We start from the raw sequence: 15,749 nt of genomic DNA, 5'->3' as shown, positions 1-15,749 counted from the left end.
AAGAGAAACAGAAGGTGATGAGAGACTCTTTCGCCGTGATCCTGCCTGAATACCCTCTCAATTACTAACAGCCCTGATGGATGAGATCTGGCAGGGTGTTTTGAAATGTTTGGTTCAGGAAGGGGGTAGTGGAGCAGAGGTGAGAGGAAAAGGGTAGAAAAACTGGGAGGCAAACAGCGACTTTCTGACCTCAAGAACGATAACTTTAGTACTCTGTACACCGACGGACAAGTGATGACCAGTTCTGAATGATGGACATCTTCATGAACACTGGCAACTGTCTCCAGAGACACAGAAGCAGTTTCATAGCCTAAACATCATTGTGTGAGTGTTTGTGTTAGAGAGAAAGAAGGAGGTGTGGGCTCTGAGTCACAAAATGCATGACTGGGAAGGAACGGGAGGCTCATTCTCCCAAACACTCAATACGGTCATAGACCATTAGCAGTCCAAGCAATGGGAGATATTTCTCTAAGTGCCAGCCGGATACACACTGACAGCATAGATTCCCATGATTACTTTCTATTAGCCACACCTTGTAAAAACGTATTTCTAACTGGCCATATTGGCACCTCGCAGGCCACAGATATTAGGTAAACAATGTTGACGATGACCAAACATTAAGGAAGACTGCAAGGCTGTTCACGATCTAGTCACTGGGAGGGGAGAAATCGAGCTGAAATCGGAAGGAGGGGAAGCACGCCATCTGGTTTGTCACCTCCGTTCACATTAACACCCTGATGGCAGGGAAACCCTGTCCTTGTGCTGTATCTCTCTCAGAGCTGATACGATTAACTGGACCTTTTAGTGCAGGACCCAATACAACCCACTCACCAGAGTCATTTCACTGTTCAACAGAGCAGCAAGTTCTTTCAGCCAGGGGCATTGATTTTCATTCTTGGTGCGACAGAGCAACAATCACAAGTTTGCTCAAGAAGTTACCAGTTTTCTGTCATGGTTTCTAACATACTCTGTGTGTGTGTGTGTGTGTGTGTGTGTGTGTGTGTGTGTGTGTGTGTGTGTGTGTGTGTGTGTGTGTGTGTGTGTGTGTGTCACTGTATAATTGCATGTATACGCAACTGGCAGCAGAGTAAAAGAGAGAACAGAGAGAGAGTGAGAGACCCTGAATTGCAGTCATATTGCTGGGAGCATGGCTGCATCACTCAGGGAGGTTATGGCACAGGGTGTGAATCTGCAGAGACAGATAGACCCGTTGAGCCAATTCTCCAGGGGATGAGTGTGTTGTGCAGCACATCCATGGCCTGACAGAAAATCTAATGAAGAGTCTTCGCTGACAAGATCCCCAAACAGTAGGAAGCAGAACCAAAAGCCATAGGCTTTATCAATCACTAAGGGAAATAGAAAGTGAATTGTACACCATTCTTTGGCATGTCATGCCACAGTCTGGTGTTAGTCTGTATGGGCGTATTGTTGAGAAAATGTCCCCATTCCATAAAAGTAATGTAGTGTCCCAACAGCATTTTAGACAGACGCAGTAAAATATGGATTTTGACAGCAAATACATTTCATAAGAGAGTATTTGCTTTCACAAAGTAGAAAAGGAGAATATGTTTTCATATATTACAACTAGACCTTTAAAAAGAAGCCTAAAGTTGGGAAGAGTAACAATGAAAAGTCTTTTTAGAGTCTGTCTATAGACCAGGAGCTCAGCAAGATAATAAAAGTGCCACATCTACTTTTCATTCTGGAAAGCCTTCTGCTTGCAGGCTAAAATATTACCAGAGCACTCAGAGAGTCATTCCCTAATAAATAAGGCAGTGCTCTCCATTAAGGCTTGTGACTCAGAGAAGCATATAATATTCTCTGGACATTACACATCATTATCCTGCACTGTTGCTGTGCTGCCACAACTACTGAGGTTTTCAATAAGTGGGAAAGGATGAACCACAACCACCACGTACTTCCCTCACCCTTAAAAGAAAGTAACCCACAGAGAGAAAGAGTTTCTTCTTTCAATAAAAATCTACCATGCTGCTAACAGTATCAGGGTTTGTTTTTTTTTGCTTGCTTGTAGCTGTTGTTTTTCATAACACTTCCAAAATTGTATTATTTTTAATTTGTTCTTATTGAAATCTTACCTCAAATAACATAATCCATGTCATGTTCTGGTTTCATTTACACTAGTAATTTACACAAAAAGTTTAGTTCAAGAGCAATTTTAATAAACCCTTTTATTCTAACCTTGCATAACATGGGAAAGCTTGAGTCTAATAAATTGGTTAGTTTTTAATTTTGAATGTTATGATAACAAAAAAAAATGTTGCTCTATATGTTACCTTGCTCTGACCACATAATAATACTGTATTGTATTCAGTATAGACCAGGACATGTCTGTACTGTACATGCATAAATGACCATGAAGGTAAACAATGCTGCCTGTGTGAGAGAAGCAACCCTGCAGGCAAACTATGTTTGAATCAGCTACATATCAAAAAAACTTATAAAAGTCAATCTCCACAGGCTCATGGTATTCTGCCCTCTGAGGGTCACTGCTCTCATCAAACCCGTGATGACTGCAGTATGAGCAGCTCCATACAACTGAATACCAATTGCCTTTCTCGCACTCATCTCAACCCCTTCAGGTTCTTTACAGCATTCATAACCAGATTCCCACTGCACACTAAATTGGCTCCTGTAAAAAATGACCTAATACAGAAAGATGAGAAAGGTTTACAGCGGGTAATGGATTAGGAGTCAACCCCTGTGCATAATTACCACAGTCATCATGATAAGAGAAGTCCCCTCCACTTCACATAGCTATCTTTACGACCTTATTCTGGTCTGAGAGGGATGGTGACACTTGCATGAACTCCATGCACAAAGACAAGCACAAAATTGAAGACATTATCTTGTGTTTGCCATGTAAAAAAACAGTAATGACATGCATTAAATTTAAAACCCAGCTGGAGCATCCTATTAGCTTTTAGTGAACCGTGTCATTTTCTATGAAACATGGTTTGATTAACTGTGATAGTCTCCTTTTTCCACCTATCATTGTCCAATATCAATCCAAAGATATATGCCAAAGACATGGCCTACTAGAGGATCAGTGAAATTTTCAAGTATTTGTCAAAATTAAAAAACAACACAGTGAATACGAAACACATTACATCAAATGTACAAAAGAAAAAACCTGCACCTGTAGAAGAATCTGGGCAGAAAGTTTTCCATACTCAGGGAATCAATACCCAGGACAAAACAGTGTGCACCTAAAATACAATCTAGAAAATTAGATACACTATTAATATAGGGTGTGTCATCTGTCGCTTTCATCCCATTCAAACATTCAGAAGAGAATGAGGAAGGGTCTAACATCATTTTATGCAGAGTTGTGGCACACCATTGCAGGCGCATTCCAAAGAATAGGCCGGGTTGGGCCATCTGCAGGGGCTGGATGCTGCAGCCCAAGCCATCTTGTCATGATATGGCCACCGTGCAGTTTACCGATTGTCACCCCAGCCCTGCTCTCTCCAGGCCCAGGTGACAGTTTGAGAACCTCCTGTCCAACCTCCAGCCAAACAGAGTTAAGGAGGAATTAAAAACTCAATGAGCCTAATAATTAAACTTTAACGGAGGACATAAAGCGACTTGACACCCTCCAAAAGCTATAGGCAGCCACCATAACGGCAATACCAAGCTGGCCCGTGTTCCCTGAAATTACAGACATTTCTCCTTTCGTAACCCACATATTGTTGCTGTCATGACAAAAACCATGTTGCACAAATTTTCAATGTGCCTTGGGCTTATAAAATATATTCAAAATGTTATGTGATCCAATAAAAATAACATATCAGCTGCAAACAAGTTAGAAACACTGCAGCTCTACTTACCTCCTGCAAAGCTGACATAAAGTTTACATTTTGGAGTCATTGTTCATTCCCATGAGCTACAGTTAATGCATTTAGAACACCAGAATGCTTAATACAGTCTTAAAGATACATAAGAAATAAGAACAGTTAAGCTGTATCATAATACATTTTAATGGACCAAACAGTCCTAACTCTGCAAGCAGGTAGGATTATACAGACAACCTGCTCCTGTGTTCATGTCCACTGAACACACCAAATGGTAAAATAAGTAACCTAAATTTGAGTGGAGGAGTGCAGAATGCATTATTGTGCTTGTGTATTTTATACACCAACCTTCACATTTAACTACAATTTGCACGTCAAGTTTGACTCATGTGCTCAGAAAGTCCCACACTTCATAAACAGCAGTCCGGGGGTGCCAAAGTTAAATGAAAAACAACATGAGAAAATGGAAGTACTGCAGGCTAGAGATTAGAGGCAGTGAACAGATGACAGGCAAGAAGTTGAACAAACTATCCACAGATCTTATCGGTGTATTGTATGTAGCCCAACATCCGCAATGTTCTCAGAACTGTGTTACTCACTCAAATTTGGACAAGAGCCACGACAGCCAAAGCACATCCAGCCTATTGAAATAAAATAGTTTGTAACCATTATTTATCTAACATAATATCATACTGTGAAATAAAAGTATCTGGTTGAATGACAAAAAACATGGTCTGGAATATTCCATTCGGCAGTTCCTTCAACATTTCAGACCCTTTGACAGCCTGCTAAACAGAATGAATTGCCTCCTGGCCAACACGTTGCTCAATAAGAGCCTGGACATCTGGCAGCATGACCTGCTGAAGTAAACTGCCTGCCTTTGCTGCAATAGTTTTCAACAGTTCAAAACAAAAATATGCAATGTTCCTTCCTGAACCTCATTTCCATTCTCATGCCGTATTTCTCTAGACACTGCTCACCTTATCCACTGCCTTAACCTTGGTTTGTTTAAGATATTGACTGTAAAATGGTGTAAAAGTGCAATCAAAGAGGTTTTGTGCCTGTCAGTCTAAACTATAACAGACACTTCATCAATAAAATACAAATCCTGACTTAATCCTCCATCTATATAGAGCTAAAATACATATATAAACAGCATACAAAAATGCAATTCACACATGTAGCAGTTATCACAAAGTTAGTACAAACAAAAAACTACTTGAATTGTATAATAAGTGCTACATTTGTAAAGGTCAAAATGTTGATAAAGTAATACAACTTCCATGACATTTAGGTGTGTGTCAGGTGTCTCTTAGGTGTACCAAACCACATCTTTGTCTTTTACATGATGCTGACGATGATTCAGAATGTCATGTCACCTTATCCTAATCAGGATGGGTATTTACATAATAGATTCAGTTCATTGGCCTTATCCAACAGAGCAGTCTGTTTTTCACATCTATTAATCTTGCATAAATTAAAGAACATTAATTTCACAGAAGATGCACACTGCTTAGTAGACTGTAATGTGTGTATGTGCGTTTGCAGATACTGCATGGGGAAGGAAAGGTTATACACAACTGCAGAAAGCCAAAGTACACCATGTACTGTATATACCGCTGCTATACAACTATGGTGTGGGACCATCAACTATAGCTACAAAATGGTCATGAGCATCAGCTGCAGAAGCAACAGGTAAAGAAATATTTTAGCACCTCTGACCATGTGTGTAGGTTGTGACTGCAGAAAATTACATAACAGTAGCACAAATCTCTGAAAAAGGCATCTCTGATTCTATATCCTCTCTTTCACTCACTATTACAAATCTTTACCCAGTTTTCCCTAAATGGCGGCATTGGATATGAGACCACTCATCATTACAGGAAATATATGCCACATTAATGACAAATGAGATGAATATACCTGTCAACCAAAAAATATATTTTGTCATTAACCTTGTGTTTCACTGGCAAGGTAGGAGGAAGAGCTGGAATTGAAAACTTGTGAAAATTTAAAAGTAAGAAAAGGGCATAATCAACATAATCTTAACAGTCACTGTATTTCAGCCAATGGGAAGTCAGATCAATGAGCTGTCCAGTTTAATATTTGCCTCAATCACACTTATCAATTGTGTAATGCCACAAGAACCAGCATTTTCTGAATCCTAACAGTAGAGGGCAGCCAAGGACAATTTAATAGCTGAGCTGCCTTATAGCAGCAAACAAGGTCCAACAGCTCCCAAAGGTCAAAGGGCACATCCTTACCAGCATTGACTATGGCATCCACCTCCAGGACAGTAATATCTCCTTTGTAGAGAGATATTTTATCACTCAGTCCTCCTCCACCAGTCAGCTCCTTCCCTTCCTCTTTGTCATTGGCTGAAATAAAAAGAGTTGCATTTCAAGAGAGAACATTAAAATATAGAGGTGTCACTCAATAAATACATTATTTGTCCCTTTGAATAGACACACAGGAGGTTCATGAATGGTTATCTAATGTACTAAATAAAATTCCAGTTTAATGTAATGTTTATGGGGATAAAGACGAGGAGAATCAATTCATTACTAGACAATACTGTAATTACTGTACTATCAAGAGCCCAGATAGTATTTATACATGCATACTGTGATACTCATAAGTAGTCATTTGTATATCTTCCTTTTAATGGTGTAATTCTAATTGATGAAATGTGTGGTTTCAACATTTTCCAGGAACTAGTATGATTAATCCCCCCTTGATAAAAAAGCCATGACTATTGGAGAGTATACTTCTTCTTCTCTCACTCCTCCCAAAGCTTACATCATTTAACTTAATGTAGAGAAATGTACCACAGCACATCACCAACAACTTGTAAACAAGTTGCCATTCTACCTCACTTCAATGAACATCAATTGTAGTCTGTGTTGGTTTTATATCAGTGCATATTTTGCCTAAGTCCGTTATTCTCTTCTGTACATTACCTACTGCAGCATTAGGTACTCATCAGATTACTCATATTACATGTTAGGCCAACTACACTAACAACTCAGTCATTCAATTATTATTATTATACTCTAATGTTCTATTTTTATGTTACATCAAATTGCTTTATTCTTATTGAAACATGCGATTAAAATGCAAAAATATGCCAAAACCCTGCTGCTAGCCTACTTGAAGAAAATGCAGTCCATTTTGAATCTAAATGAGGTTTGCTTATCGTTTTCAAGGACAGAACACTATTATGGCACAAGCCCTTATGCTAATGGTTGTTGTTAAGCTTGGTATTGCAAAGTATTTAAACAACTTACTTTAGTTACTGTATACTATAATATACAAATGTATAAGAGTAACTTTGTAGCATTAGTTGCTATGATTTAGAATAAATAAAAAATTAAGAATAATAATATTTTTAATACTTTTGAAGTGTTAAGGCTTTATTTTTTGTTATGTGCTTCCTATTTAACAACACTTGCCTTTAGATATACACACAGTTTAGGCTATGTTCTCCAATAAATTAGAAAGCAATACTTGCTTTGTGAACATAAAGACATGTCAGATTTTTTTATTGTTTAACAAACATTAGCACATCACCTTTTCCTAATTATCCAAAATCTTATTTCTTAAAAGCGTTTACTTTAATACCATAATAAACAACATTTAACCCTCTGTGTTGATACATGCTGGATTTCTTTTCATCTTGAAATTGGCATTACTTTCTGGGAAATCATGTTAAAGGTGCTTGCTGTTTTTTTATCTTGCCAGTTGTTGTGTTCCAACAGTGTGGATTTGTGCATTTTATATCAAATAAGTTTAGACTACTCCGAATCCTTTTCTCTCCCAGAGAGAAGAAGGAGGGGATTTGATTATCAACCCTCTACAGATAGCCGAAGCGACTCCAAGGAAGAGGTGAAAGGTTTCTCTCCCTAAGTGCTGTTTCTGGGCAGCCTGTTCGTAAAACTTGCCACCTCTGATACCGCAGCCAGATAATGTGGTGCTTGACTGTTAAAATGACAAAAGGAACTCTGACCAGAGATTAGCGTTTTACTGAACAGCCTATCAAAACTCTTCTTAAGAGAGGGCAGGAAACCCTAAACTGCCCCCCCACACATGTAACCATGGAAACTGACCTTGCTCTTTGTTTAATTACCTCACATCAAAGGATATTCTCTTCACGCCCAGGTGTCAGGAACTCCACGACACCCAGGGACAGCCTCCTTTGTGTAAACAGAGCACTGTCTCCTCAAGACTCAAAGCATTACCTTGTTTAATTAAATAATCTTTTAGTTACTTGATTACGTTTGCCTCCATTTGAGTAGTTATGTTACCATGTTGGTGTATTTGTTGTTGAAAAGAATCTAAATAAGTTAATTTTGCAGTGTTTTAATATTCAGCAAGGTAACCTGACTTTATTCAGTTTTTGTAACCAATGCTTTGTTCACAATACTTTCTGACACCTCCTTTAGAAATGTTGATAAAGAAATGTCATCCTATACTCGATTAATTTTCCAGCTTGAATTTAAGGTTAAAAATGACTAAATCCCCCAGCTCCTAAGAAGATTGTTTTAGGATCAATCAGAGCTATCCTCATGTAACCCGAGCTCCCCCAAGTGGCCATAATAAGTATTACATGCCATCGTCTGAAATGCCGTTAATGTATAAATGTCACTCGGTATTTATCATGTCCAACAATCTGATGCCATTCGTGTGTCTTGCTTATATTCTCTAAGAACGTGCAACCGACAATATATCCAGAAAGCTAGTTAAGTTCTTTTCCTCTGATGTGATTCATTCTGAAATGCTAACCTCAAAGTTGAACTACTGACAATTGTTTTCCTTTTATCAAGTGCTTAAACTAAGAACAGTATAACCATTTGATAGTTAAGGTTTGATTGTGGGAAGATATACAATACGCGCCAATAGATTTTTTTTTTATGTCTAAAGAAAGACAGTATCTCAGGCAAACTGGAGACAAGCCCTCCCTCTTGGGACAAAGGACTGCCCTCTGGGAATCACGCCCCAACAGACAAAAGCAGCGACCCACGCTGTCTCTACTCTCTTGTCCTCCATTTTGTTCCTGGCTCTCCAACTGCGCAAGTTTCGGCCTGGCGCAACAAAGCCCTTTGTTCGTTTTCAAGCAACACACGCGAAGTGCTGCAACATCGATTTTTCCCTCGTTAACAGCAACTTTACTTGCGTTTTATTTTCTTTGGTTTTTGTTTTGTTAAAATTTATCAGTCCGTTAAGTTATACTAGTTTTAATTCAAGAACGACCAAGTTCTTTTTAAGCCTTATCCGTCGAACTAACTTCCACTGATCCCTCCTCGGAACTATCCACGTGGACCCGCCAGCAGTAACAAAGGACGACCAAACTGCTAACCCGAGCCAGGGTTGGCTCCCACTGCAAGTCTCTGCAATAAGTCGACAAAAGACGGACCCCCAGGATCAATTCCCTGGCAGAGAAAGCGGCCGGCCGACGGCTTTAAGCTGTCCTAACCGAGAACACACGGATCTCAGCCAGTGTGAGGCCGCTGACCAGCACCCGGCTGGGAGAAGCGACATACAGTAAGTCCAAAACCCTGCATTCTGTGATCAGTGATGTCCTATAGTCTGTTAGTCCAGTATATTTAATCCTTGAAACTCCTAGACAAATTTAACCGAGTTATCATCTAATTGCGTTCATTAGCTGCCGTATGAGTCAAATACTCCCCACAATAGAACCCACATTCTCATTATTTACCAATTGTTTATTTCTTTGATGTATATGTAACCACATTTATAGTCACCTTAGTTAGTTAGTAAACTCCACTGTAGGAAGGAAGGAATTGTGTGTGTATTGCCTGTCTCCAAGTCCCTGCCAAGAGAATTTACCCCTTCGATATGAGATTGACTGACTGATTTATTTAAGATAATTGAGTGATTATTAACTAACTGATCACTAGTGAATAATTGTATAATTATTAAAACACTACCCAGAGGTCCGGAGACTCTGGGTTAATTAAAAATCCGGTGGTGCCCCGAAACGAGAGATTTATGGATTAATATTTTCTGAATATTAAAATTCATAATTGGGTACTAATTCTCATAAATGTATTAAAACAATGTAGTCATGCTACACAGTCAAGCAAAGTTAACCATCACAATTTTGTTTGTAAAAACATGTACATTTACTCATTTGGCAGACGCTTTTATGCAAAGCGACTTATATTTGAGCATCAAATAGCATCAAATAGACATTATAGCATTACACTGCTATAATGTCTTGGTTTATCAGCCATACCCAATTTAAAAACACATTCAGCATCTCAAACAATCTCAGTCTCTTACACAGATTTTCCTCTGCCCAGGTTGGAATCTTGTCCAAAGATGTAAAATCTTGACGACGATACTCCTTACGTCGCTCCTCTCGATCTAGACGGAGCAGTCTCTCTGTAGAGGGAAGTAACCATACATGTTAGCATGAATAAAGCTGGTCCTGTTGAAAAATAACAGAGATAAGAGGGAAGTAAGCTTTATAATAAATATAAAGTTTATTTCCAATAAAAGCCACAGACTTTTCACATGAATCTCCACCAAGTTTCTTTTCTTAATTTCCTATCAAACTGTCTCTCAGCATACTTTACATACCTTTACTTCACCTAACCACCACCCATAGGAGCAACAGTTGCTGGTCCTGTACCAATTGAGGTTGGCCTCTAAACAGACTCCTTCTCCACCACTCACCTGCTACTTCATCATCGACAGTCGTGTCCCACTCATCCCTGCTCGAGCTCCACACATCCCTGGCTCTCTAAATTGGCTCTATAAAAAATGTGATCCATAATAATGTGATCTTCAATACTGTGATCCCGTTTCATGCATTACAATCCTCTTTTGGCTTGCAGGGTCAAAGTGCAGGATCAGCCATTAAAGAGTACCCCTGGCTGGGGTTGGTATGGATTCTGAATCTTGCATAACACACTTCAGTAGTGTAGCTAAGTTTTTTTTGACTCACTTACTGCATTAGCCATGTGCCATGGATAACCAAAACAATGCATGTTCTTGTCAATGTCTTGTCTTGTCAATTAACTGGCTGTTGTGTGAATTTGGTGAATGAAAATGTGCATTCTGTTGTGTCTCCACGACTCTCAGCTGTTGCTTAAGCTTCATTGCACTCTGAACTTATTGAACTGTTTGTCCTACCTAAGTCTTATGTGATTTTAATGTTCATACACTGAACAAAATTATAAACGCAACACTTTTGTTTTTGCCCCCATTCATCACGAGCTGAACTCAAAGTACATGTACATAGAAGGTCTATTTCTCTCAAATATTGTTCACAAATCTGTCAAAATCTGTGTTAGTGAGCACTTTTCCTACCAAGATAATCCATCCACCTCACAGGTGTGGCATATCAAGATGCTGATCAGACAGCATGGGTATTGCACAGGTGTGCCTCAGGCTGGCCACAATAAAAGGCCACTCAAAAATGTGCAGTTTATAATTTTGTTCAGTGTAGTTAGCTGAACACCTTAAGAGAGTTGTTTGAAATCATATAGTGAACAACTTTATTTGTGATGGAACTACTGTACATGGAGAACCTTACTTTGTCATAACTACCCACATTTAAGCTCCTACTACTTAGCTAAGCTGTGGGCAAGACGTTTGAGTATTGCATTTGTTTGGTTGTACAACAAATTTAAATAGAATTTGGAGAAGAGCAACCTCTTCATCTACTCTTCTCCACCATAAACTGGCTGCTATTCTGCCCCCGTGATGCACCCTGCCCCTCTGATGCCGCTGACCTCTGCTCCAAATTTCTTGGCCCTCTACCCACATCCCACCCGCGTGATGTTGCCCTCCCACGTTGCATGCATGCCACAGCACTGCCTCTCCTCCTTCTCCCCTCTGGATTTACCTCAAGCCATTCAGATGGTAACCAGAGCAAAGACCTCCACCTGTCCACTGGACCCCTTGCCCACAAACCCGGTCAAGGCATGCCTACCTACCCTCTGTCCCATCATGGTAGACATCATAAACTCCTCTTCGGAATCTGGCATGGTACCCTTCAGCTTCAAAACGACTGCTGGCATCCCTATTTTCTAAAAGCCCAGTTTGGACCCAGATGACCTCAATAACTAGGCTACCATCCAATCCCCAACCTACCCTTCCTCAGCAAAATCCTGGAAAGAGCAGTCGCCGCCCAGCTTCATCAGCACATGTACCACTACAAGCTCAATGAACTCCTTTAATCTGGCTTCAGAGCACACCACAGCACAGAGACCACTCTCATTAAAATCACCAACCCATCCACTCAGCTCCCAACTTTGTCACTTGTTAACTGCCTGAATGAAATAAAACCTGGATGTCATCTGATCTGCACAAACTCAACTGAAGCAAAATAGAGCTAAAGGTAGAGGCTCCCAAGCAACAGCTCCAGCGGGTCAGAGATCTCCTCAATGTAGATGGCTACTCCATCTCGACACTCCCAGAAGTCTGCAACCTGGGTGTTATTTTGGACTCCACACTCTCATTCGAGTCACATGTCAAAGTCAAAACCAAATCTCCCTTCTACCACCTCAAGAGTATTATTATTATATTGACACATAATTGGCTGACATTGGTACATCACAGAGCTGCAGCTTTACTTTTGCATTGCTGTATCACTCTTGGGTCTGTGTCTTGTGTCTTTGTAGCCTAAACTTACTGTTTCTTCAGACAGCACTGGGCTGTTCTGCAAAACAAGCTTCGTCCTAATTATGTGCTTCACTGTGAAATCTTCTCAACTTAAATACCCAGTGCACACATTGTGGACTTCGCTCAATTAAAACATTCCCTCTGTAAAACTGTTTAAGCAAATTGGATGTGATATTGCTCTACAAAAAAACATAATAATAGTTTACTACATTAGGGTCTTTTAACAACTGGTCTAGACTTTGATGTTTAGCATATAACCATAGTCTACATTATAGGAACTATGTGCAATTTCTTGAAAGGGATTGTGAGTTAGGAGACTTGCCTCTTACACAAATGAAAGCCTAAAATATTAAGGCAATAGGGGCTGAGTATATTTTGGTAAGAAACACAGGGTTCCTTTGGTCATCTTTTGGCAACATCCCCTAGTAAGTCAGGCTTACATTAAAAGGTATTTCTGCAGTGGGGGATATCCGTACCATCCCTTGTGTATTTTCTCTCCCTTTTGCCCACTCCTGTCATTCCCAAGGCTGCTTTTATTCTACATGGATGAATAAAAAGGCTGTTTTGAGGTTGAACACAGCAAAGCTCTCTGAACTACACTAAAGAGCTTCGTCACTGATGAACTTTTAGTAGAATCTCAAGGCTTAGGTTAGATGCCATGAGAACAGGATGGGCTCAGAATGTGCTTTATTAAATAGGAGTGTCTACAAGACTGTGTTTAGTCCCATATAATTTTTCTGTGCTTGATGAATTCTGGATAGGAAGGCCAATAGTAACTGTATTGCTGCAGACATCCCTGAACCAAATTCTAGCGATAACCAAAGGAAAGGAGATGTGACTGCCTGTCACATAACATCTCATTTTATGATTTTTCTTTTAATACTATTTATATTCCTGTTTCTTGTTTCCTTATTTAGTTCATTTTGTTTCAGAAACGTCTCCAACTTCAGAATAGTCTGCCTCCTCGTACAAATTCTACATGTTTTAGCCCATTTTAAAATAAGGCTGATTTTGCTAAAGAACAAACCATAGGTGCCAACATAACTTACTACATCCTACAATTTCACCCAGCCTACAGACAAGCCCGGGGTCAAACCACTATTTAAAAAATAATCATATTAAATTTCTTAATTATAAGAATTTCTTTCACATTTCAACTTCCCTTGATCTCCTCTTAAAGCAATTTGAGCAAGAGGGATATATGCTCAGAATATAAAAATCTGATTTACTTTGATGTTCATTCCCTTCTGTTACCTGCTCCAACGGAAAATGGCTGGGTAAGGTAATTAATTACTACCTTTGCTCAGAGAGTTTTAATAACCATTATAGAAATGTTCCCATGAACTCCAAAAGATGAGTAGTGAGTCAACAGGCTTGATGACAAGACACTGACTGAACTGCAATATTTCACAAGAAAAATTAACCACCATAAAATTCAAATTAATAACCTTCCAGCAACAGCAACAATGAATGTAAACACTCCTTGTTTCAGTTTCGATAAATTCATTTCAGTGAAGCTGCATCCTTGTCTGAACCAGTAGTCCACTTCAGCCAATGTCATGTGGTACAGTTTGATCACATACAGGCAAGCTTCTGTTACAAAGTAGTGCTGTATACACCTTTTTCCCCCAAGACATTTAGACATGTCATAGCAGGAAGGCCACAGATAGTTATAATCAATGATGGCTATATATTATGTGTTTAAGTGTTTACTAGTTTCAAAGTCCTAGGATTGTGCGTTCTCACAGGTGGCATTACATGCATAGCATGGCATAAATAGAATGGAGCCATCACTAATTAATGTGATTCATTACAGCTGTGCAGGACCTGCTACTGTATGACAAGAAAAAGCTCTACTGTGTCAAGAAACGAAAACAATTATTTATGACATAATAACCACACTAAAGAGAGGGTTTTCATGCCTTTCTTTGCCCTTCTGTGCACAACAGGTCTATCCTGTTCATGTATCTGAAACTAGAAGCACTTGGAGTCAAATAGACAAGTTTCCTAGCTAGCAATAATAGCCTACGCATTTTCAGGTATATGTTTGAATAGTGATTTCTTTCCTCTAAGACATTATAAATAACCGCGTTTTAAACTATTAGACACTCCGCTCCTTTGTTTGGCAACATGCATAACGTTAATCTAGTAGACTGTTTGCAACTCAGTCAGCTACTGTTAGTGTATCACACAGGTGGAAGGTAGGATATATATTATGCTAGTTAGGAGTAACGTTACGGTAACAGGTAAATACGGACTCGGGGGAAATCAGTGAGAACCTTAAATGTAAGCTGATAAGCAGACAAGAGGCACGGTCTGTACAGTGTTGCTGCGAATGTCAAACATGCATTACGGCAGCCAAACAGAGGCGCAACATCATTATAACATCTGTACAGTCGCCGTGTGGGATTAACGAATAGTCTAGACGGTAAATAGTATCACAGCAATACGGAGAAGACGAAAAGAGTGGCTGTCAATCTCCTGGCATGGTTAAAATTCATGCTGTCTGCCATGGAGATGATGATAGCCTCATTCCCCCTACAAAACAAGCCTTAACGTTACCTTTTTCAGTCTTCCAGTCCTTTTTCTTTTTGCTCATGCTGCCGGAATGATTAGACTTCGAATGGTTGTTTTTTGACTGTGACAACCCCAGGCTCACAGAGAATAGTGTTCCGGGAAAAAACTGAAATGTAAAGTGAAACTAGCCTCTGAACGGTTGCCTCACCTGTGAAGCTGTCAAATTTCTATGGACCTCAGTCGGACCAACCTACCGTGACTGCGCCGTAAATTATGTGTACGATTCCTGGCCTAATGATTGGGTGTCGAAAACGGGGAAGTGAGCGTGCGATTGGTCCGGCCACTGAGTCAATCAAATAGGATCCACGCACTTGGGAGGCAGGGTAGGTTGTTTCCGGCGGTCCAGCCTCCTGGCGTGTGAGATGTTAAGGCTAGTAACGCCGGGGCCGCTAGGATGCATACTGCACAGTCTACTTTGAGTCACTGCAAGTAAGCTTACCGAGGAAACATCCCTGTCAATTTAAAAAATAAATACTTATTGGTTGAAAAATTTTATTTTTAGCAATATACTACAGTGTGTTTTGCAGTATTTTTATGTAATAGTACTTTACTGTATTTGTAACTTAATGTATAATAACTTCCTTATAACCCAATTAAACCTATGACTATTCGTAACATTAAAACCTACGTGGTAGATCACTAATTGACTAACAAAATGGATAATGATCCAAGAATTACAGTGGCCATGAATTTGAAACGACCTACTAT

The 15,749-nt window shown here is 39.6% G+C and overlaps 1 protein-coding gene across 8 annotated transcripts in view; it reads right to left on the bottom strand.

The window, feature by feature from the left end:
- Window positions 1-15,230, bottom strand: part of macrod2 (mono-ADP ribosylhydrolase 2) — a 390,971-nt gene extending 375,741 nt beyond the window's left edge. For 6 of the 8 annotated variants that reach the window (XM_046070269.1, XM_046070271.1, XM_046070273.1 and 3 more), the window contains exons 1-3: window positions 15,027-15,229; window positions 10,116-10,217; window positions 6,077-6,190 (exon numbers count right to left, since the gene is read on the bottom strand). In XM_046070269.1, coding sequence (XP_045926225.1) covers window positions 6,077-6,190; window positions 10,116-10,217; window positions 15,027-15,063 — 253 coding nt within the window. In that variant the 5' untranslated portion in view covers window positions 15,064-15,229. Of the gene's footprint in view, window positions 1-6,076; window positions 6,191-10,115; window positions 10,218-15,026 lie in introns of all 8 variants that reach the window. The other 2 variants (XM_046070270.1, XM_046070272.1) reach the window with 1 other exon arrangement.
- Window positions 15,231-15,749: the final 519 nt, after the last annotated feature.

The sequence above is a fragment of the Micropterus dolomieu genome, linkage group LG15, assembly GCF_021292245.1.
Source record: "Micropterus dolomieu isolate WLL.071019.BEF.003 ecotype Adirondacks linkage group LG15, ASM2129224v1, whole genome shotgun sequence".
Lineage (NCBI taxonomy): Eukaryota > Metazoa > Chordata > Actinopteri > Centrarchiformes > Centrarchidae > Micropterus > Micropterus dolomieu.
The sequence above is the reverse complement of the archived record's forward strand: the minus strand, read 5'-3'. Positions and strand labels throughout refer to the sequence as shown.